This window comes from Lutzomyia longipalpis, chromosome 2, assembly GCF_024334085.1.
Source record: "Lutzomyia longipalpis isolate SR_M1_2022 chromosome 2, ASM2433408v1".
NCBI classification, from domain to species: Eukaryota; Metazoa; Arthropoda; class Insecta; order Diptera; family Psychodidae; genus Lutzomyia; species Lutzomyia longipalpis.
Genome location: NC_074708.1, coordinates 25,070,977 through 25,095,461, shown reverse-complemented (window position 1 = coordinate 25,095,461; position 24,485 = coordinate 25,070,977). Strand labels below are relative to the sequence as shown.

At 35.0% G+C, this 24,485-nt stretch overlaps 1 protein-coding gene across 2 annotated transcripts; it reads right to left on the bottom strand.

Annotated features, from left to right (window-relative positions):
* Nucleotides 1–260: 260 nt before the first annotated feature.
* Nucleotides 261–23,263, bottom strand: LOC129789576 (uncharacterized). 2 transcript variants are annotated; one of them, XM_055826463.1, is made up of 6 exons: nucleotides 23,127–23,263; nucleotides 16,892–19,834; nucleotides 16,748–16,835; nucleotides 12,087–12,195; nucleotides 5,753–5,956; nucleotides 261–4,105 (listed from the first exon to the last, which is right to left on the bottom strand). In XM_055826463.1, the coding sequence occupies exons 2-6, from the start codon at nucleotides 19,383–19,385 to the stop codon at nucleotides 3,206–3,208; spliced, it is 3,795 nt and encodes a 1,264-aa protein (XP_055682438.1). In that variant the 5' UTR covers nucleotides 19,386–19,834; nucleotides 23,127–23,263; the 3' UTR covers nucleotides 261–3,205. The 2 variants fall into 2 exon arrangements, with proteins under 2 accessions (XP_055682438.1, XP_055682439.1); XM_055826464.1 differs by lacking the exon at nucleotides 5,753–5,956.
* Nucleotides 23,264–24,485: the final 1,222 nt, after the last annotated feature.

Below are 24,485 nucleotides of genomic sequence, written 5' to 3'. Positions count from 1 at the left end.
GTGCATATACGGGTAAGGACATGCACGCGAAAAACTTGCCTATATCCAACCCAATGGCGCCATCTACAAGCATTTCCCGGAAAAATTTTTCCCAGAGAGGAAAAATTCGGATTGTGTCTAGTCTGATGGGAAAATCATCCCCTATATTGAAGGAAAAACTTGGAAAATATTTTCCCTTTAAAGGGAAAATTTTTGCGACTTGGCTGAATGACCGTTGAGTTCTTTTTCTTTTGAATATTTTGGTAGCAAAACGCTCAGCATCACGACTATTTATTGTTTATTTATTTGAATGTTTATCAATGTATTAAAATTTAATTTTTGGATGACATTTGGGGGGAACTTATTATCGATGATTTCTCAAAAGTTTCTTTACATTCTCTCATTTTTTTTATTCCGTTTAGTTATGTTTCTTATTCTTTTGCGAGAACCTAAAAAATGGAAAATTACTTTGAAAAAGTTTTCTTCTGTTCGAGATTTCTTTTTTTTTCTAATCGATAATGCTTTTTGAGCAAAAATGTTTCACTACGTAATCCTTGATGTAATCAAGCTGGTCAAATTTGGACTTAAAGAGGCATTTAACTGTAGTCTTTTTATGTTTTGTTGAATTTTTCGAACAGAATATATTCGCTTTTTGTTGTGAAAGGGAAGTTAATTTAATTAAATAATAGAGGAGATTAAGTGAGTTAAAACAAACTACAAAGTAATTTAAGAGGAGCCTAACAATTTTTTTCTTCTGAAATACAGCAAAAATGAGAAAAGATTTCTTTGAAAAAGTTCTATTAAGAAATTTTGAAAAGAATTTAATAAATATAAAACTTGCTACAAATATTTTTTTGTCAATTTGAAATAAGCTTTAAATTCAAGAATAATGTAATATTCCTTTGTATTTGTGTTCAATATTCAGCCAGTTATATGCCCCTTGCCTTGGACTCATAATTTTCATTTTCAATTTATCAAATGACACCACCACATTGTGAATTAGTCTTTACACTATTTTTACGAAAAATTTCCTTTTCATTTCACATTAAAATATTTCAGTCCCATTTTCATAAAATCTCTACAAATTTTCGTTTTTTTTCCTTCTTCACATTCGTAAAATTTTTCTCCTTAAGACATTGTTTTATAAATATTTTGTGCTATGAGAGTTTTTTATGGAACTAAATAAGAAAAAAGTTTGAAAATTTCAAGAAATTATTACTTAAATATTCCGTTTCCATTCTATTAATCCTTGGTTTGTTAAATCATTCAGAATTTTCTCGATTTTCTTTTATTTTATTCCTATAATTATTTTATTCATATTTTTCATATTTTTGTCACTATTTTTTTTTTTTGTTTATTACTAATGTGACGATGGACAAGAAATTGACATTACTTTTAACAAGTATAAATTTTATAATTATATATTGTACTACTTTTCTCATTTTTTTTACTAAATAATTTTTAAAATTCCTTGTTTTTGGTTTTTTTTCTATGTTTTTGCCTAAATTGAAAAAATGTTTTTTTTTGGAGATTATAGAGAAGATGAGTCGCATTATCTACTCCGAGTAATAAAAAAGCCAAGACATTTAGCACAATAGGTTTTTTTTCATAGAAATGTTGCACATTTTTGATTATTTTTTTCCTATGGAGAGTAGACTTACTTTTAAAGGTTATTTCCTTTACATTATTACATTATTTTGAAGGATAAAGTGTGAGTATGAATGCTGACACGTCACATTTTTTTTTCAATTAATAACATTAATTTTTCTTTTATAAATTAATACAAACATTTAATAATGCGGCTAAATAGGTATGAGGATTTTTTTTCATTATTAGTGAGTTCGTCAAATATTTCTATGAATATTTTATGAACGTTTAAGTACACGAATTTTTCACATTTTTCTTTTTATTTTTCATTATTTAAATTTTATATATTATTTAATTCAAGATGTAATGTAAAAATCCTAATGACTATTTTCTAGTGTATTTCTTACTCCATTTTTTTTCTCTTTGGCAATAGTTACCATTCATAATGTTTTTTTCTTTACCATTTTCATTTTATTTTTAGTAAATATTAAGCTTATACTTCGTGTTTCAAAAATATCACTTATTTCATCAAAATTTCGACACTGTGTCGTCTATTTTAACCTAATAGTAAGGTAAACATTTCGAATGTTATTTGCCACAGTTGGACTGTTTTCTTAGTATTGTTCTTAAATTTACAAAAGACAAGAAAAATTAGAGACTTAGGTGGGTTTGTAACTTGGGTTTTTTTTGGTGAATGGTTTCAAGGGATTCAAGAGAACTTCTTGAGAGGGGGAAGCTTCTAGGTTTCCTTTTAAAACTTTCCTTGATTTTTTTTAAATGTTTAATATAAAATTATTGCATTTGAATTGAATGAGAAAACAGTGACTCCTTCATTTATCAAGACGGGTTGCAATTTGTTTAATTCTTTTGAGAAATAAATATTGAAAATTTATAATTTTTCAATGAATTTTGAATTATTGCAATCCTTTCTGGGAAATTAACTTTTCTTTTCATCCAGATTTTTATTTTTGTTCTAAGAAAATATTATTTTCAAAACAAATTTTAAGAAATTCATGTTCTTCAGAACTTTTGCAACCCCCCTACAACCCTTAACTTTCAAGGAATCACTGCTAAAAACGTATACAAAGAAGACGCAATACACGCAAGAGGACGGGAATTGTTATTAATAAGTTATAAGATACTCAAAACCTTTTTCACAAAAATTCATTTCTTTAAAAAATGCGCAACTAATGCATCAAAATTTCTTCATTTGGAACTATCAAAACTGTAGTCGGTGTTGCTTTGGTCCTCATGACGCCATTTTGGATTTCGTGGTTTTCATTATTTTTTTTCTTTTAGAAAACAAAAAAAAAAGAGTTTATAAAGATCTTCCATTCATCCATTTTTTTTTGGTAAGATTAAAATTTTCCTTTTTCAACGTTTTACAACTCTATTAATCATCGTGGTGCTGGTTTTTCCATTTATTTTAAAAATTTCTCGACCAATAACTCGATAGAATTTCTCAGAGAATTAACAGAAATACAAATTTTCTGATTTTTTTTTCACATTTTTTTTTCTACACATCCAAGTAGAGTTTTTTGTCATATTTTCATTTCATTTTTAAAGAATTCTTTATTAAAATTTAGTTTATTAGTCCCGGAGTGGACTGTGGAAGGGTTAAAAGTCGTGGTGGTTCGTATTAACTCTCACTAACTACCAGCTGTTCGTCTGCTTGATTTACGGGGTTGTCAATGGGTGGTGGGGGTGGGAGGGAGTCCATGTTGTTCTCAATAATTGTCGTATCACTGAGGCACTTTATCTCCTCAGATGTTGGTGGTTCGGGGTAGATGAAGCTCTCCTTTTCCGCTTCGCCATTCACAATGGGTTCACCGCCATCCTTGGAGGTTTCTTCATTTGCCTCCCCATCGATCACTCCATTTCCCATTTCGTGCTTCTTCTCCATCTTCATCCCCCCATCCCCCTTGACGACTTTTCCCGGGGATACGTCATTCGTATCCAGAGGGATGCTCGACTCAAAGTCCAATGTGTCCTGTTTGTAGATTGCCCCAGTTACGATGGGTTTGCGATTTATGAATGTCTGTTCGCCTTCTTCGCTGTTTGAAGCTGTTTCGGGGTCATTGCGCCCATCATTTTTCCCATATCGCGGAGAGGATCCCTTGTAGCCCTTCGAGTCCACCGTGTAGGCCTCCTGGGAGCCATAGCAGTAGTCCTTATTGCTCCCATTTGACGATGACATACTCAACACAGACTGAGTGAGGCCAGTTTTGCTGTGATTCAGAAGCTTCTCATTCTTCCCATCATCACCATCTGATGGGGTCTTCTCCGGCGGTGGTGGATCGTGAATTTGCACCTCCTGATGGTCACTCACGTCGGTTTTTATCTTAATCAGAGGCTCCTGATCAACGCCAGGACCCGTAAATTCAATATTTGATTTCTGCAGGATATCCTCGCTGTTCTTGCTGAATTCCTCAGCCAACCCTGTGCTATCTGCTCCTCTGGCTACCTCCACGACAAACACTCCGTCCTTCTCGGATGGCGAGTAGTGCATCTTAGTCTCCCTGGCGTCGCGAGAAATATCCTGGAAAATTAGAAAAGTATTTTTCCTTAATTAAAAAAAAAAAGTTTAAAAATTATTTTTTTTTTAAATAGGTAAAGATGGGGGTAAAGGAGGTAAAGTTAGTCAATTTGGATGAATTTGTATTAGTCTTTGAAATACTTTGAAAAGATTAGAGAGAATTTTTATATGAAAGTTCTTTAAAGAATTCTCTTCACAAGGAATTTTCTTTAAACAGTTCAGAGAAATTTTTTGAGAAATGACTAACTCAACCTTCTCTCCTCTATGTACAGAATATTTTTTTAATCAGAATATAGTTGCTACAGAAAAAAAATGTTTCTAAAAAAAACTTGCAAAAATTTTAAATATTTCTTAATGTAGGATGTGGGCCTTATTCAGGGCCTAAGAACCCTTGAAATCTTTAAATTTTGCACAGAAATTTCAAGATTTCAAGTGAATTTCAAGGGTTTTTTGGTCACTGAATAAGGCCCAATAATGTAGGTATTTATTAAAAATTCAGGTTTGCATACTAAATAATAAAATGCATAGCTTGAAAAATAATTATTTTCAAAATTAATTAAATAAAATAAAAAATTTTCTTTGATACAAAACTCACAAATTATTTAAGTATTTGAATGAAAACTATTCAATTTCCTTTTATTTTTTTTAATTAAAATATTGACTTCATTAGAACGCTTAGTCTAAAAGCTTTTGACAGTTTTTTTCAAAGAGAATCAATAAAACGAATTTATAAGAAATAGAAAACATTCTTTTGACAAAATTTATTTGATCATTCAAAATTTTATTTCTTTTTCCCAATTTCCTTTCTATTTCATCTATTTTCCCACAGACGTAGCTTCTGTTTATTTTATTGCTTTCATTCTCGAATAGATGGGAACAAGAGCTATAATTTTGCTCAATTCAATTGCTCTATTTCACTCAAGATAATAAATTTTATTTTGGAAATTGATTTTTAGGAAAAATATTAGAAAATTAAAAAAAAAGCTACGAAAGATACCTAGAAACTAAAAGCAAGCAAAGAAATAAGCAATTCCTATTTTTACAATAGAAAAGAAATTGAAAAATTATTATTTTTGTATTTTTAGCAATTTTTCAAACAACCTATGTGAAAGTTTAATGAATGATAATTAAAATTCGTTTTTAGCAAATAAAGACTTTTCTTCTTAATAAAAAATATAAGAAAATAACCCAGTTCTTAATTTTTTATGATTCCGATTATTAAGTTTTCAAGTTTATTAGACGAAGCAAATTTTGAGTAATTTTCCGGTATTAGCTCTGCAAACCCTGATGAAAGTTTCTTATTAAAAAATTTTCAAATTTTCTCCACAGTTTTCATCGGAAAATTCCTCAAAAGCTCAGCTGTAGGTAGGTCCTTTTTGGTCTAAAAATTCACAAGAGGAAGAAAAAGCCGTAGCAGCGCTTTAAGACAAGTAGTATTCTAAACATGATACAGACTTATACACGAAAACTTAAGACTTTTCAAAAGAGGATGGTTATTTTGTTTGTAATTAAGAGATGGTACAGCCAACAATCCTACACAACACAAAGAGCCATTTTGGAGGAATTCTTTTTGCTAACATAAAATTAAAGGAAATTTTGCACAACACACAAAAAAGTTAAAATTGGATAGAAAATCCGCAAATGTCTTACATTTCTTTCCTCTGTCTCAACAATGAGGTGATTATTTTTGAGCGTCATGGTAATTACGGACCCATTTGCACCGGTGTGATTGGACTTTGCGGCGAGGGCACTACTTGGGGCAGCACCATTGCATGTGTTACGGATTTGATCCGCAGTTGACTCCAAAGTGTCACTGCTGCGATTGATTGTGTACTCGGAATCGGCAGATTTCAACTAAAAAATAATTAATTATAAAAATATGAAGAAAAATAAAAAACGAATAATGCCAAATTTTCTTTAACAGAGAAATTATAAAAATAAATAAAATAAAATACGACATAGATGGGGGAAAGGGAAGGTTTTTGTAGGTAATTTTATGTCTTCCATTTATGCTCCTCTTTCATTCGCAAAAATATGACCAAGTTCAATCACACTTGCAATCACCCCTCGCAAGCAAAACTGCCACCAAGTGCAGTGACATGAGGAAATTGAGCCATGCCAGCATAATAAGGTGTTTCTGTGAAACTCGTTCTGGCGCGCGGGGACTCTAATCTACACCATCCCATCCTACAAATTCGCTAAAATTACAATGTACGCGCGCAGCTCTCTTCTTCTTCTTCAAGACGAGCAGAAGAAGACTCTTGAAATTTTCTGGAGGTATTTTTGTGCATTTTTTTCTTGCTCTTTTCATACTTCCCTACACTTCTTCTCCCAAAAACCAAACTTCTCTCAGTATGTAGAGAATGGTTATACTAGCGGTTAATGTCCGGTCATCGAACCATCGCTCTGAGATGGATGTATGTTATTCCTCCTGGGCAAAATATGTACACATACATGCATTTCCAAACATGCAGGCACTCAAGAAAAAAAAATTTCATATATATTTTTGCTTTTTAGGCAGAGAATGGAGCGAAGAGAGCGAATTTTTCTGGCTTTTGGCAATTCTTGAGAAACTAGATGTTTATACCAACCCAGGGGCCCCGCAAAATGCGAAATGCCTTCACATGTCATTGGACCAATTTGCACTTGAAAGCCAAACAACTAATTAAGAGGAAGAACTCAATTGTTTACTTTTGCGGTGTCGGTGTGTTCTTGTTCTCCTTCGCATAGTGAATGTTATATTTTTCTTTCTGTGGTTCCTTCACAGAGATGTGCATTTATGTTTAGTACAGAATGTGTGGGCAAACAACTCTACTAAAATTGGTTACATTTTGAGTGAAATTTTTTACGAAACAAACTCTTCTCTCTATTTTAAACTATTTTCGTTGAATTTACACAAGTTGGAGCAAGAGTGATTGCTCATGAAAGTTTCTGACCAATATGTTACGTTTCAACTGATAAATTTGAGCTTTTTAGCCATATATAGGTTACCGTAGTTACGAATTAATTTAAAAGCTTCTTTGCATGAGAACTTTTACTCGAAAAAGCAATATATATTTTAGTGTTTACCTGTGCTAAAATTCATTACTATGCTTTTAAATAAAGTTGAAATGAAAGCATAAAAGTTGGGCCTTAATAGTTATAAAATTTTGAGCTTTTAGAATCAACCTATATAGGCATTTCCAGCAGATGAGGGAGCTATTTAGCAATTTTTTGTATGTAATAGGAGGAATTTGTCATTGATTTTAACCCTTTAAGGTTATTTCATCCAGAGATATGAATAAAATGATTTTTTTCATTAATTTAGAACTCAAATAAAATTTTTTGGCAAAAAATCGCAATTTTACTCCGATCCTGAGATTCTTAGGAATGTTCTTTTAAAGCCTTAGAAAGTCTCAAAAATTTAAAACGAAAATTAGACTAACCTGACTAGTTTAAAAAAAATTTGGCCATTAAAAGAGTAATTTTTTTGTTAATTAAATAATTTTATTTAGCTTAAAAGCTTTGTTTTATTTGAATGAGCTTTTTATTACCATTAAAATGCACAAACTGGAAATAAAATATTTCACGTAGTTCATGCATCTTTTTGTGGTCTAGCTGTGCATTTTCTGCACGTTTTGAGCTTAATTAATGAAAGATAATGCATAAAATGATGATTTAATGTTAAATAGATTATCTGGGATTTTGTTCTCGTAAAAATATATAACTTTAACTGAACTTTTCAACTCTTTAATCCCATAATTTAATTAATTGTTACAAAATATTACATTATGTACAAACGTACAAAAACATTTAAAAAAAAAACAATAATAAATAAAAACATTTACACAGAAATTAATAATTTTATTTGAAAATCTTTAAATTCCATTTTAATTTGAAATTTATCTCTATTAATTTGATTTTAATTTAATACAAATTGCCAAACAATGGAGAGAATTTTCTCTCTCTGCCTGGAATTTTGGGTTGTATGATTAAAAGCTAATTATTTATTTAATTCAAAATTATTGACGATCCAAATATTATTTTATTTCCCCATCATTCTACGCAGCAGCAGTGATTTTGGCAAGTTGAACAGAATTGGATGTGGCCTGAAGAGTTTAACAATGACACAACTTTAATCGATAGACCACTTTTTCCCCGTTTTAGGGTTTTTTAATTAAAATGTCATTTGAAAACTAAATTAATCTTGTGATATGTGCAAGGAATTGCTAGATTGCGATTGGATAAAAATTAATTTGAAGCGTAGATATTGATTGAAAGTAATTTAAAAAAAAATGAATATATTGAAAAGCTTTCCGTTTCCAGAATTTTTCTTCAAAGTTTTAAAGCTTTTATACATAATTTGAATATTTCTCAACTTAAACTAAAATATGGTACAATATTAATCACCATAAGTTATGCAAGTTTTATTTGCTATAGCCCAAAGAGACAAAAAAACAACAAAGCCACTGAACTATGGAACTTCTCATAATTTTACCCACAAAAGTCCAAATAATATTTCCCCACAAAAACCTCGGAGCAAATGTGCGGAGAGTTGTGCAAAGAGAAACCACGAGGACCCCAAATTAACCCATCTACAAGAAATTATTGAGGAAACATGCAAGGGGTTAGCGCAAAAAGAGCCGAAATATAAGGAAGATAATAGTGCCCAAAGAGATAGCACAAAGTACCAGCCAAACATAAGCACAATTTGGATTTAACTCGAGGGTATCGAGGCATGAAAGTTTTTGGGAAGTTTTAGAAAATGCTGCTAAAATCCCCAAAATTATGTGCACTCGTGTGTTCAACACTGAATTCCCCGCAAAACTCTCCACTCCCACCCCCGTTTTGTAAAAGTGAATTCAAATGCAACACTGACAGCATTGCCATGTTCGTCGTTCTATGGGAGTTTTGTTAGACAAGTTCCTGTTAGCCACGAAAAAGTTTTTAGCAAGCATTACGCGTTCAATGCGAGAGGAAAATAAAACATTGAGCAGATTTATCTTTTATATATGTACATACATATGTCTTTAGCTATATATGTACTCATACCGGCAACGGTTTGGAGTTTAATTTTCTGATTACAGAGTTCACGTGTAGATGCCGCGAGGGCCGCCTTGTGTGGATTTTTCAAAGTTTGAGTTGTGCAAAAAGTTCTTTTGCATAAAACTTTTCAATAAAATTCATGCTTTTCCTTCAATGATTAATGTTTAAAAATAAATATACATACACCCCTAATAAATATTTAGTCTGATAATAAATCGCCTTAATAACATGTTAAATTGCCACATTTAATCCTAAATTGTAAATAAATCGATGCAATATGTGTGAAAATGATTTATGTTTAAATTTTAATCCACTCCGAGTTTGGTTATTTGCATAAATGTATATTGCAAAGAGAAGAGCAAACACCAACCCCGTGTGCAGACTTCCTGTAAGATAATCAGAAAGGGGTAAGAGTGTAGCACTCTGTGCAGTCTGCGTAGCTGATCAATATTTTCTATCTCACCATTTTCGGGGAAATCAGAAGAGGGCGGGGGGTGTTTGCTGTGAAAACGGAAAATAATTTACATCATCGCGCGTATCTCATGCATATATATTTTACCATAAAACCTCCTCGGTGTGTGTGGGAGAGGACACACCGAAGACATTTGTATCAGAACCCCCCCCCAAAATGTGACCTTCCTCGGGGCCTAACTTGACCTCAAAATATGCGCATAAATATCACACCCGAAATCTCCGCCATCAGACTTTTCCAATAAATTGGAATTAGGCCGGAAAATCAATAGAAGAGGTAATATCGAAAAGGTTCTCTAAACAGCCCCGTTAGTTAACATCAATATTCCTTGATGGGGAGACTTCAACATCTACAAGGCAATGAGTTTTGCTAACGTTAAACAAATACAGTCTGTTTGCGAAAAGGGTGCAAAAATAACAAAAGAAGCTCTAAAGAAGATATTTTCAGAGAAATATTTGAGGGAAAAATTATGCTGGTTTGGGGAGAATTTCACATAATTTTGTGAATTTTCTCATTTTCTCTATGAAAATGTTTTTCTTGTGTATTTATTTTAAGTCAATAATTAATTAAGATTCTTCTGGGAAAGCAAAGTTCTGGCCTTTCACAAGCTCTCAATAAAATCAATAAATTAATTTCTTGGGAGCTTTCGCATAATAAATTATTATTAAATCAGAGTTCTAAATGATATAGATTTAATTTAAGATATAAATTTATTAATAAATTTTAGAATTATTAGAAATAAATTAGGCACAAAATTTATTTAAAGAGAAATAATTTAGTTATTCTAAATAGAATGTAGAAAATCATTTTTTTTCCTTTTTTTTCAATTTGTAAATTAATTTTTAAAAGTATTTTATTAAAATATATTTTGGTACAGCTAGAGAAATAAAAATAAATAATATTTAGAACTTATAAACAAAAGAAAAGCTTTCAATAAAATTTAAGACATTCGGTCCTATTCAGCGACCAATAAATCTTTAAAATTTCAAGAATTTCTCTTGAAGTTTCAACGATTTCAAGGATTTTTTGGACTCAGAATACAACTAAATACTTTAAATTTAAAATTCGGAACATTAAAGTCAAGATATTAAAGTTGAATTGCATCCTTCCTACACAAAACCCTAACTTTCTCGATAATGCACCGCTTTTGACTTTAAAAGCATCCTTCATTCAATGATTTTAAGGAATTCAAAATTCAAACGAGCTCCCATAAAAGCTCATAAAAGTTCATAAAAGCTCACAATGTATGAAGTCTGGAGAAAATCGATTTTCCTACAGAAAAAAAACTCTTTAAATAAAAGGAAAATATTGAATTTCCTCAAACAATATGGTCTTAGAAGCTTTGAAAGTTCTTTGATAGTTTTCATGATCATGAATAAATTCTCTCTCTGCCCCCAAATATTCATTAAAGAAAACTATCACAAGAACTATATAAGAAGAGATTAATCTAGTTTCAGCTCTATATTTTCAGTCCCCCCCCTCATATTTGACAGGAACACACAACTTTCATGGAAATTTAGAATCTGATTATGCATTAAAATTTTCCAAGAAACTTCCCCTTGATTGGAGCTCAGGTGCATAATTAGCAATTGACAGAATTTCCTTTCAGCACGTTGAGAGGAGGGATTTCTTGAAGCGTTCGAGTGGTTTGGAGCGCCTCAAATTAATTCTCGCGCAGAAATTGATGGATAAAAATAAGCGAATGAGGCGTAAAAGTTTATGATAGATGAGGGGGAGGACAATATCACGTCTCTATGGGCATTTCCAGCACACGGTTTTTTTTTCGCAAGGCTCGATGGTGGAATAATTCTGTGTGAAGAGCGAAAAAGCAACAATCACTCTTCAGAGGTGTTATCGTCAATTTTCCTCTCCGGTGACCTACAAAAAAGTATATCTGCACACTCAGGACATTTTGTGTGCCCTTTTGAGAAAAGAGAGAAAATCAATGCGGAGTCTTCGGGGCATTATTAATTGCCATTGAGATAACTAACATTGGGATTGATTCTTGGTGCTTTTCACACAGAGTTCATTTAATTTTCATTTAGATCTATATTTTGATTTTAAGTTTTGCAATTTGCGCACAAAGGATGAGCTTTATGGAGGTTTAAAATAATTCAAAAGCTTTTCTGGTAGCTACTTTTAATCCCAGAATAAATAAGTTTCTTTGTGGAGAATTCTAAAGCAAAAGAAAGAGGTTTAAAATAAAATAAATTTTGCAATAAAAATTAATGGAAAATTGGGAAAATTATTCTATACAAAATGAAAATACCTCAATATTGTAACTTTAAATATTATTCACAGACAATGAATACGAAATTAATGCGGATTTGTGAGAGATCTATAGCATAATAACGCATATATAATCATGCTGCCAATGCAAGTGGTTTGGAATTTGCATATTATTATAAACATAAATGTTTTGAATGCAATTCAAACTATTTGCCCATCGTTGAATATGGGTAGAACAAATTAAATTAAGTTATTTACCTCGTCGGTGGACAAAGTTCTTGATTTAATCGCCAATGGGTCGGTGCTACTGTCCGCAATCAATCCATTAACTGCTAATTGGTCCGGTCGATATTTTCGCCAGAGATACCTGGAACAATTGTATGCGAAATATGACACTGCTATTAAAACATTCATAAAATGTAAATCTATTCTGGGTGGATGAGTGGGTGGGTGGAATATTCTACACGGCGGTGAGCCTCAAAAAAATCCCCAGGGTACGTGCATTTTAGGGCATCGATTCGCTTCCAAATAGAGACTTAATATAGTTTGTTTTTTAAGCCGAAAAGTCAACATGAAAGGATCTATTTTATGGAATTTTCCACGGATAGTTTTTCCACAGGCTCTTGAAATAATCTGATCCTCTTTTTTTCTCTATGAGAAAAAGGAACGAAGGTACAAAATATTTTCCATATATTTTTTTGACTAAAGAGTGTTTCCTGCACACTACAGAATTTTCCTTCTAAATCTTTCATAAAATAAACATGAATTTTAGAGAAAAATCAGTCTCAGAATTTTTTTATTTTATTCCAGAAAGTCTTGGATAGTTTCCTCGGTAAAGTTTGTAAAAATATTTCAAGATTGTCTCATAATTTTCAAGAAAACTTACAGAGAAAAAAAATCTTCGTACCGCTCAGAATTTTATCTAATTTATTTTGCAAAACTTTTTAATAACTTCTCTATAATTTTTTTTTCATTCGAGGAATGTTTCTGTTTTTTCCTTCATTAAATATTCTTTGCATAATTATTTCTCATTTCACTGTGAGAGCTTTTAGAGAACTTTTCTTATATATTAAAGCACAAGTGGACTTTTTCATCAACTGATAAATTAAACTTTTTGATAAGTTGAATTTTGCGTACAAAATTAAAAATCATAAAGTTTAATGAGTTCATTTAATTAGTTGTTGGAAATCAACCTCAATTTGATTTTATTTCTCTTTTTTTTTGGTTAATAAAATAAATAAAATTATTGTATTATAGGGGAGGATGGTTCAAATATAACGAAAGTTTTTAATACAGATTATTATTATTTTTCTGTCTATCGAAAGAAGCCTTTATGACTCTTCTTGATTAAAATAGTTCCTTAAACATTTTATGCGTTTAAAAATCAACACCAGATGGTCGCATTTAAACCACTCTCCCATATAATAAAAAAATCATAATAATTAAAAATTTATTTGCGAAGTTTAATGAATAAAATTATTTTAATTATTAATAAAAAAAATATGTTAGTTTGATAAATCCCTCAACTAACATCCCCCACTTAGAGAGGCTCAACTTGTGCAGTCGCTCACGACAGGGCAATTGGAAGTACTTTCAATAATTCACCCATAAATTAGTACTTTCCCCACCCCCTTCCTTCCCCCGCGTGGATGGGAGAGAAATGAGCTTTTACCAGCTCAGGAAGATTATTTATCACCGTGCACAGCACATTTCGACAAGAGAAGCTTTCGAGAGGGAAAATAATGACCTTTCCGAGAAGGCACTTTGTTCAACTGCATACCGAACATGATGTAGGCTCACTACTTGTGAAACACATCCTTTTTGCAAAAAGGAGATATTTTGGAGATTACTCCCATTTCCTCCTTTACTTTCCGCACATAGCCTACAAAAGCTGTGAGACGAGACTTATTTTTACGACCGTCAAGTGCTGTTGAGCTTTCTGCTTCGCATTAAAATACTTAATTAGTTAGTCAAGTGAAAATGTTCCTGTTTGAATTTTCCACACCGAGATAAACATCATTTGCCCTCCTTTTTTTTCATCCCTGGCGCCACCTCATAGCGGAAAACTTCTTGAAGAAATCCTCTTAATCACATTTCACCATCCATAAATTTCTTGGTGGCTCCAATGAGTGAGAGATTTTATAGAACATGATTTTCTTCAAAATTTTCATTTTGAGCCTCTCTGTGGATAATGTTAAAAGACTTTGCTTCTCTCTCTCTCTCGATATAAAAGTCCTGATAAAAGTTGAATAATAAAAATTTCAGAATGAATATTCCCCCCAACGCGATAATCTACTTCTATTGAAGGAGGGGAAATTGGGTCAAGAGGCTTCTCATTTTCCTCTCAATCCTCCACCCCCTCCCCACTTCCCTTTGTAAAAACATAGATTAATTATTTGAAACTTGCACAGAGAGAGAGAGATTCAATCTTAATTCGCTTGTGAAAAGACGTGGGCATCAAGAATGCAAAGGGTGTTGTTGTTTAACTATAAAACAAGGAAATGGAGATTCCATATCGTTCAATATGTTGAAGGAGATTATGTATTGGAATTTATTGCATGCATGACTACAGTGGTGGACAGGAAATTGCGTTCAGTTCGTTCAGCATTTTCAGCTAACAACGTCTTTTATTATTTAAAGAATTTAAAAAAGATTTAATAAAAGTGATTGGATGTTGAAAATTAAAATTATAATTTATAGTCTAAAATTGCAAGGACGGTTATTTTATATTTTTTTAATTCTTTAATTGGTGAGTGAAATTCCTTAATTGGTATGACGTATCGGAAGTTATTATTCGGATCTTCGGAAATATTCGGTTTATTAGTCAATTATTCTGATTATTCGCCAAAAAATAAAAATATTGGTTTTTTAGTCATCTGAAATAGCTCAGTTTGAGAAGCTTCCGCTTCTGAAGTCTAAAAAATTTTAAATTAAAAAAAGTGTAAATTCAGACCGAAAAGTTATAAATTTAACCTTAGAAATGAGTAAAATTGAGTCGCGAAATGACTAAATTTAAACCGAAAAAAAAATATTTAGCTTTCAGTCCTAAAAAGACATTGAGGAAAAAAAGCCTAAAAAATCCTTTATTTAAACCCAAAAAGGATTAAATTCGAGCCCAAGAAGGTACTAAATTCAATCCTAAGAGTAATAAATTCAAGCCTAAAAGCATTAAATTAAAACCGAAGAAGTACTCAAATTCATTTTTCGCTTTCAAGTCATTCGATTTTTAGGAAGAAATGTTAATGTGAATAAAAATATTCAGATCTTTGGAAATATTCGTATTATTCGCCAAAAAATCCAAAATATTCGACTGATAAACACCCCTTGTATTTTCTATTGGTAAAATAGTTTTATTTTTAGATTTTTGTATTATTTAGATTGTTTAGGCTTTTAATCGATATTTTTAATTTAGCAGGGATTCTTATTACCACTTACTAAAAACTTTATCGTTTATTTTACCCAGAAAAAGGATTAAGAAATGAACTTTCATTAAAGAAAAAAAATTTAATTTAAAAGAAAAGAAATATTATTCTATTGGAGAATGTTCTTAGAATTGTCTAAAGATTTTTTGTGCAAAGCTCTATAACTTCAAAGACGAGCAGTTAGTGCTTAAAACCTAGACTATTTATTTTTCTTTAAATAGTTTTCTTTGTTCCTTTTCATCCCCTTAGAGAATTTTGCTCCGTTTAACATTTACAACCTTAACAAAGTGCTAAGAAGATTGAAACGATTAATACTACAAATTCAATACAATAAACATGGACAATACGGACAATATGAGGGTAAATCATAAACTACAGGACTCTTCCCCAACCTCTCTAGCTCTTAAACATTCTCCGCATTCTCCTAAACAATTCTCAATTCTTGAACATCTTCTTTGCCAATTAAATACACAGATTAAATGATTTATTATTCTCCTACCAATAAAAGGATCCTGTTGCATTGAACACTCCTCAAGCTCCCTAATATATACAACACATTGTGTTGTTGAATAATGGTTTTTGTTGTTGTTATTGCATCAACTCCATAAATAAACTCTGTGTGCAACATTTCCTGTGGTACATATTTTCCTAATTAGCCACTCTAACCGAAAATAGTTGAAGGATATGAGGTATTTATTAATTCATCCACGTTTTGCTGCATCATAACAAGCAAACCCCTGGGGGTTGGTCATTATGTGTTTGAGGAAAAAGAATCCTCGCCTTTGCTGACCTGACCCACATCTCAGAGGTGTTGACCTGTACTTTAATTGCCCCTTGAAAGGCAATCAAAACCACACATACACAGACGATGGGAAATTAGCCAACAAAGATGAGGGTGAGCTACGAGAAAATCCCATGTGAAACAGATCAAAAGTTTTATGCCATCCCAACAACTTGCTTGTTATGAGTCTCTCTGTCTAATCACTTAATCACCCCCCTTTTCCTGTATGGCGCCCCATGCACTTTGCGCGTTTATTTTCCCACGAGCAAGTAGCAGAGCTGTATTTTGTTGAGCTCGCTATTTCGTAATTTCTGTATGCTGGTTATTCGTGGCATGTAGCATAAATGGCATAAATATAGAACTGTACAGAACGCACGTCATTTTATCTACCTACACACTATACGTATATTGACAGGGAAGGTGTTTTATAGGCCTCAACGGGGAGCTAAAGGTTGCTTCTGTTGCTTCTGCTGCTACTAAACTGAATGCCCGCACAGTATGGAAATGTTTGGATTTTTAATTAAGCTCCGTGCTAAAAGCTCCCTGGTGTCGAAGGGGAGCGCGCTGTTTTAGGGGTTGGGGGTGTGTTGTCCCCTATTCTTCGCGCCAAATTGAATGCTGCGGTAAACAAAGGTCGCGCACCTGTGGGGCTACCGCGCGCGCGAACATGAAGGGATGGGGAATAATTGAGTGCTTAATTGAATTGCTGTTCTCACCTGACACCGAAGACAATCACGAGTACAACCATGAGGAGGGTGAGCGTGGCCAGGCAGGCGGTGAAGAGTGTCTGAAGGTCTGACATACCTGCAAAAGAATGACAAAAGTTGCCATATCGGACAATTAATCACGCAATCAGTTACTTGTGTCAAGGTCTCCATCATCCACGAAGGGTGTCTGCCCCGTGGCTGCTTGGGAGCCGTTTCGCTTGATGGGGGATGCTGTGCTGGATTCGAGGATGGGCACCTCCGCCGAAATTGAGGGATTCTTCACGAGATAATCCCCAGGGTGGGCGAAAACGTGCGACGTGTCCCGCAGATCAATATCAAAGTCATGATGCAGCTGATGCTCATGCGGCACATCCGCCGGTGGCATCAACTCAATCTGGGGTGGCAATTCACCAATAATCGGCACCCCAATACCAAAAGGTACCTCGGGCATGGCAACTGGTTGGATGATAACGTCCGAATTGAGGGGACTTATGAGATTATTGCTATCCATCTCCGTTGTTGATTCTTTGATTTCAATAAAGGATTCACCAATGTAGCTAATGCTCAAATTACTTTCATCGGATGTGTTGTGCTCCAAAGTGGCGTCATCACGGCTTGCATAATTATTGTTACGATTATAATTTGTTAATTTGCCATAATCATTGTAAGGGTGCTTTTGCATTGTTTTTGGCATAGGATCAAAATTGAGGGGTGACAATATAATGTCTTCCTCTAGCTTATCTGATGCCATACCCCTATGAGAATGATTTTTATTAGAAAAATCGATAAAAACATCTTCCTCATAGATTTCTGGAAAAAAATTTATCTCCTTATGCGTGTCTGGTGTTGGTACCGATTCAAGAACTTTTACCTCTGTATTGGATATATAGAAAAATGTGTCCGAATCACGATCAATTGGTGTGTCGCCCTTATCGCGATTTACCGCATTTTGCGGCGGTGTCGGGGGGACATCTTGGGCAACTTTTGGGGGTGGCGGTGGTGGTGGTGTTGTGGTGCCACCACCACGATCCACGAGGATTGGGAAGAACAATTCATCCGTCATATCGGGTTTAGTTTGCTCAATTGGTGCCTCATCATCTTTCTTCGCCGCATCCACACGACGTGTCGCCGGTACTTCCGTAAAGTTGTCTGTATCCTCAATTTCCACCACTAGTACATCATCCTCATTCTCTGGCTGCACGTAATCCTCCCCCGTTTCCCCAGCCCAGTCGCCGCGACGCCCCTTGGGGGTTGTCGCCTCTGAAGGTGATGCTGCTGCTGCCGTAGACGGTGCCGCTTCTGTTGTCTGCTGAATTTCATTACGAGGCTCTGTTGCGTAAGCACCAGTGGTGGTGGTGATTGTGCTGCTGCTACTGCTGGGGGTGGAGGTGCTGCTGCTGCTGCTAGAGGTAGTGGTGGTGCTACTGGAGGAGGTATCAGCAAGGGTGGTGGTTGTGGATGGGTTGGGTGTCGTGCTGTGCACTAAATCACCCAGAGGCGCAGCAGTTGACTTGAGCAGCGTAAAGGGCTTCTTCGTGTCGACACTTGTCTTTGGGACTTTCTTCTTTGGCTTGCCACCCTTGGGCTTTTTCGTGGACGTGCCCATCGGGCTGTGAATACTCCCCAAACTACCCTCGGGGGCATTTGTGCTACTCCCTGTTTCTGCTAATATATCAAATTGTGGGATAAATTGAGAAATAGTTGAAGTCACTGGGGGCCTCTCAGTTCGTGGATCTTCCACTATTGAGTCATTTTTCTCCGTCGTACTCTCTGCAATGTGATTCCCCATCTCGGTTGGTGTGAAATTTGTGGTAGACTCCACGGTGTTGCCACCACCATCGTGTACTTCCGTATTCAGGGCATTTTTCGCCATGGAATTAGTCACTTGTTCACGAATTTTCTCAACTGATTCCGTGGATGGGTTGGTGGCGACGGGTATTGGTGTGAAATCGGATGTGGTGGAGAATGTGGTTGGGTCAGTATTCACGGGTGGATCGGTGGTGGATGGTGTAGTGTCTGTGGTGGAAATTGATGAGTCCATTTTCTCGAGCTGGGAATTGTGCTGATTGGCAATTTCATCAACAAATTCAGCTATTCTGTCGATACCACTATTCTCCATCAACAAATCCGATAGACCATTAATAAAGTACGTCTCTGTTGACTTCCACCGCCCACCATCCTCAGTTGTCGTCACTACCGGATGCTCCGTACTGGCCGTGCCATCATCTGCACCACCAGCATCCGTCGAAGAGCCATACAGGATTGTGGTCAAAATGTTCTCCACCACCCTCGATGATTCACTCACGTACGACGACGTACTTGCCCGCCCATTTCCACCCTCAGTCGTCAATATGGCATCCCCCGAAGAATGTGTGGTGGTTTCGTGTGCAAATTTTCCATCACTCTCGGGGTCCCTTTGCACCCGACCTGCGCTCCGCTGTGTCGGCCGGGATGACAAATTGCGAGGAGTGGCATCATCGGGGTGATCAGTAGATGGAATATGTGTCATATCCACTTGGGATTTATTTTCACTCAACCCACTGAACGTGTCATGGGTGTATGCTACTTCCGTTGTCGGAGCACTCCCAATCGATAGGATGGTGAGGGTGAAATGAATCAGGATAAGATACGGCCATCGACGTTCCATATTGTCGGGACAATTTCCTTCCTAATTCCAATTTAAAAATCCCACCCAAAAAAACTCAAACCCACCCCCTTATTTTTCACAGAGAATTGACGCTTTTTGGTCACGCGTCTCACGACCACAATTCAGCACTGACTCTTCCTGTGGTATAGCAACACGCAGTCCAGCCTACATCCTCCAGACACACACAGAGCGGAAATAAGCGTTCCCCACGGGCTGTATCCGCTTGTAGTTTCTCTCCTTCTCCAAATATGTATGACAAGTTTCCTTTTTTTTCCGAAGTAGCAAAGGGATGTATCTTGGCGTCGTGTGATGACTTCAATCAATCATGCGGACTCTTTGCCAATATATATAAACACAATCCCACTGTGGATGATCCCCTTTTTTTTGCAATGTATCACGTAGCTTTCTGGACAGACCTCGCCTCCGCAGTGTAAACAGCAATTCGTCTTCTGCAAAAAATGGGATCGGTAGGACATTGGGGGCGAGGGGAGGCAGAGAGAAAAATACACCAATTTAAAATCTCTCAAGAGTATGTACACAAAAGCCACTATTGACAGAATCTTGGACAGAGCCAGGAATTTTCTATCCTATGCTCGTATGAATAGAATAAAAAAAAAACAGAAAAGCATACACAGAGGGAAATTCTCCTGATGTTGCTCCCAGAACCTCACCCACCCCCTCCCTCCCACTAAGATGGAACCATCACCACCCCACCCACCCATTTCCTTGCCCAGGAACATGTAGGAATCTCGAGGGGACAGTGCTTTTCCAGACACTGACACACAATGCAAAATGATCCTTTCAAATTTGATTTTAGCTCAAGAGACTCCTTCACATGAAATCTCCTCCATTAAATATTCAAGCATGTTATTGAGGAAGGTACAGAGGGAGAGCGATACGTGCTGAAAATAGTGGAGCCCATATCATCATTAATTATTCAACATAGAAAAGCAACACAGCCAAGGATTGTGGGAAAAAATATTTGAAAGTTTCTGTGAGATATGATTTTTTATTGCAGCTGGAATTATTGAATTTTTATGTACAGTACGAGGATAATAAATTTCAAAGGATTTTATGAGATTGACTTTTTTTTAAATAACAATTTTATGATCTGAGAGGAAAATAATTTACATTTAAAAATGTGGACTTTATAAAATACGCTCAATTTGGATAATTATTTGTAAAAATTTTAATAATTTTTTGAATTCTTCTTGCTTTTAAAAAAAAATTTTCGCGCCAATCAACACAAATAATGCAGCAGTATGTACTAAAAGGGGTATGGTTTTTATTTGTTTGTATTTGTTTAAAATAATATTTTCCAACTAATCTCAATTAAAAATGAAAAATCAATTTGATTCGTCTCAAATATTTTATAATCCTCAACAATATTTATTGTTTTGTATTCATGTTTGTTTTGTAATCTATAAAATGCATAAACTCCTTTTCGGTTTCGCTTCATTTATTTTTTAAACCGAATTTTCATTCATTTTTCACGATTGAATTTATTTCCATGAAATTTTAACTAACAAACAAATACACAGAATTTATTATTTAATTCCCAAAATGAGAATTAAAAGGGAAACTTTTTTATTTTCAAAATGTAGGTAATAAAAAAATTGTTGTTTGATCATTTGTTGAGCTTCATGAGAATGCCTAAATTCGTGGAACTTGAAAAATGCCCCAAAGATTTTATGATTAATTAATTTATGAGAGCATCTCTCATTTTGCAAAGCTTTTAGTTTATTTATATTCTTGCATGACGTTTTTTTTATGTTCATTCGTAGAATTATTAAATAAGCCGAATTTTTTTCTGTTTAATCGTAATAAAAAATTCTTTCGTCGTAACATTTTCTCTGCCAAACATTAAATTAATTTTATGTGAATTTGAATAATTCTTGAAGCATAACGTCCATCTGGAAATGCTTAAAAAAAAGAATTGAAATTATGTCCTTTTTAAGCTCTTTACTCGTTGCTTTAAGAATGAAAATAAATTTAATTTTCTTAAAAAAAAAAACATTTTTCCAAAAAGATATTAAAATCATATTCTAAAAGAAAAAAACGGAGAAAAACCTCCCACAAAATATTCTAATGCTCCACTATTTTCCACACTCTCCTGTACATGTATGTTGGTATGTACTTAGGATTAGATTTAACAGTCAGAACAGAGATATTTTATTTATTAATATGTCTGTGTTTTGATCTAACAAAAAAATGAAAATTCCATTGTTTTCCACCTCTGGTATTTAAAACATTTGACATTTTTTTTATTCATTTTGGTGCAAAATATTAATTTGCATTTTTTGAATATAAAAAAAAGAGGAAAATCATGAAAGAGATTTTCAATATTCACAGGGTGTTCCTGCCGAAAAAAAGGGGTGCTGCTGAAACAATATGGCTGAAAGTGCTGCAGCCAATATTAAATAATAACGAGGAATAATGTTTAGTCATTATATTGATGGCGGGTGGTGGGACGTCTTGAATATTAGGAAGAAAAATTTCCGCATTTGGGTGGGAGATAAAATGGTGCAGGGGTGGCAAAGTGAGTGGGATAAATGTGAGATTTGCTGGCATTACAGTCCCGGGGAGATATTCTGCTTTGCCGGGGAAAGTCAAATTGTGCTTCGTACATGAAAGGGGGAGGTTGAAGGGGGAGGTTGAATGGTGAGGTGATGATGCTTGAGAGATGTGTAAATTCGACCATAAAAATCATGGCGTGAGGAAATTGTCTCGACACAATGGCATACAAATGCGCTGCAATTGTCCCTATTCACGCAACATACGCCAATAAGTTACAAGTCTATGATCTCCTAGAGCTGTTGCTGTGAATTTGAGTACTTGTGTGGTTTGAGTTGATAATTAATTGGACATGGGAGTAGACGATGAGGGTTGGTATGTATTGGCAAAGAGCGAGAGCTTTTTGGTTAGGAGTGTAGGAAAAGGAATAAATGATATGTGAATTCTAATTGGGATGTAGGAGCTAGTGTATGGTGGAAACACCCTGGGAATACATAAAACAGTGTATATGCCCGGAGGTGCGTCCTGGCGCAGCATCGAAATTAACCAATTTACCTCCCTTTGCTCTGCTTCATTCGTGCACGAACTTCCTCGGGATTTCGCAAGCTACATACATACATAGCAAAAGAGCATAGCCGTATAAATTCTCCCTGAATTTTAAAATCCTCTTAATGCACTTTGCTCATCCACATTCTCGAGTGTGTATGGTACACACAAAACTCCCTCTTTTTGCACAAAAACCCCCCGGAGGTACAACCCCTAATCAAAAGGGGTTTGCAAAAATTTATCTTTCCAATGTACCATGAAAAAAGAGGCGAAGGGCGATGTTCGCAAAAATGCACAGTGCATGAAAAATATTGGGCATGCGGGGGTGGTAGCCGCAAGGGGTGGCAGAAAAGTGTGCACCCCTTTGAACCACTTCAAAAAAAAAAGAGTGGGGGAGGCACCCCTGTTACGGGAGATTTTGAAGAGTGAAAATAAACGAGAGTGGCTTTTCCTCTTTTGCCGAAAATGAACTTGATCTGCTCACACCCATTTGCAACTACCATCCGCACAAAATCTTTTCCTCCCCACTCACGCACCACGCAAACTCCTCCCGTGGCATCGCAACAAAGCACAGAATTTTCACAATAGAAGTGGAAAAAAAGCCCCACAGAATTTTCCACACAAGCCCCCGTTTTTGCGGAGAATTTTTGCACAAATTCAATTCCTTGCGGACACACCTACATTTTCTGATGATTTTCGCAGCGTATGGTAAAGTTTTTCTTCCACACTGAGGACTCCTTGGTCCTTCACATTCACTTTTTTCCCTTTTTTTTGGGGAGGTAGTCACTGTGTACACGGCACAACGGGCAAAGTTCAACCTTCTTGTTCAGGAAATGAGAACCAAGTGATGCTCAAGTTATCCTCTCAATTGCGTCGGAGGGAAGCGCGATGGAAATGTTGGTGGTCGGAAAATGGACCGAAGGATGTGAAGAGAGCTTTTCTGTGCGAATTTTCCGGAGCTTTTCGCAGCGTAGACACACTGTGTGGAAAATAAGCTAAGGCGCATTTTGGAGAGATTTTGAATAATTACAACGGATTTTTTTCTTTTCAAAATTTTCCAGGAAGAAAATATTTGGATCTTTGAGGAATTTTTTTGAGATTTATTTAAGTCTCCGAATTTTCCAAAATCATTCAATTTAGTACAAATTTTCCACGTTTAAATCATAACTAATGTGGAATTTTTCTTCATTCATTTTCACGATTTTAACGTTGCTTATTCGGTTACTACTTGACTCCCTGTTGCTCCTTGAAGAAGATTGCTGCCTAGATCGCTTACGAGATCTAGATTTTGTTCTTGATGATCGAGAAGTCCTGGATTTTGTTCTTGAAGTTCTAGATTTTCTGGATTTAGATTTTAAGCGTCTAATATATGATCCAGGAGTGCCATATGTGAATTTTCTTGGACGTTTTTTCGTAATTTTGTTTCTCCCTTCCCTCATTCTGACGCGATATTGATACTTTGGAGCACTTTTAGCCTGAAAAGGAAGAATTTTCCTTAATATTCACCTAAAAAGTTCTTAAAGAAAAACCATAAAAAACTCACCTGAAGAATAAAAGAATTCTTTTCATCTTCACTCATTTTCTTCCAAATTTTTGCTCCATCAACGGCGATAGTTATGACCGATTTTCCACAATTTTCCGGACGATAGACGCGGAGAAAGTTAAAAAATGAGTTTCGTGTCACAGGTCCTGCTCTATAGCAAGGAAATTTAGATTTAGGAGCCATTATTTAGTCACAAAAATCACCTTTAGTGGCTTTAGAAAAAAAAAACTTCTCAAATAAATCTTTGTCTTTTCTCTTTATGAGTTATTAGTTGGTATACCACAATCGTGGCATACCAAGTATTAGTTGGTATACCACATTGTAATCATCGGAAAAACCGACCACCTCAGATCGGGCTCAAACTTGGTATGAGCACGTTTTAGACTTCCCACATTACGAAAATGGTGGTGGAAAATTTTTGATCCGGCCGGCCGGCCTGCCGTTGGTCCCCATTTTGCCTTATAGCTCGAGAACGGTAACAGATAGAGACTTCCGGT

What these genes read in the sequence shown, in the direction of transcription:
- LOC129789576 (XM_055826463.1), bottom strand. Translation starts at nt 19,385, where the DNA reads ATGGAACGTCGATGGCCGTATCTTATCCTGATTCATTTCACCCTCACC. An exon ending in GTGATTGTCTTCGGTGTCAG is followed by an intron (nt 12,196 to 16,747) that starts GTGAGAACAGCA and finishes CAATTGTTCCAG; the next exon opens with GTATCTCTGGCGAAAATATC. An exon ending in GAACTTTGTCCACCGACGAG is followed by an intron (nt 5,957 to 12,086) that starts GTAAATAACTTA and finishes ATTATTTTTTAG; the next exon opens with TTGAAATCTGCCGATTCCGA.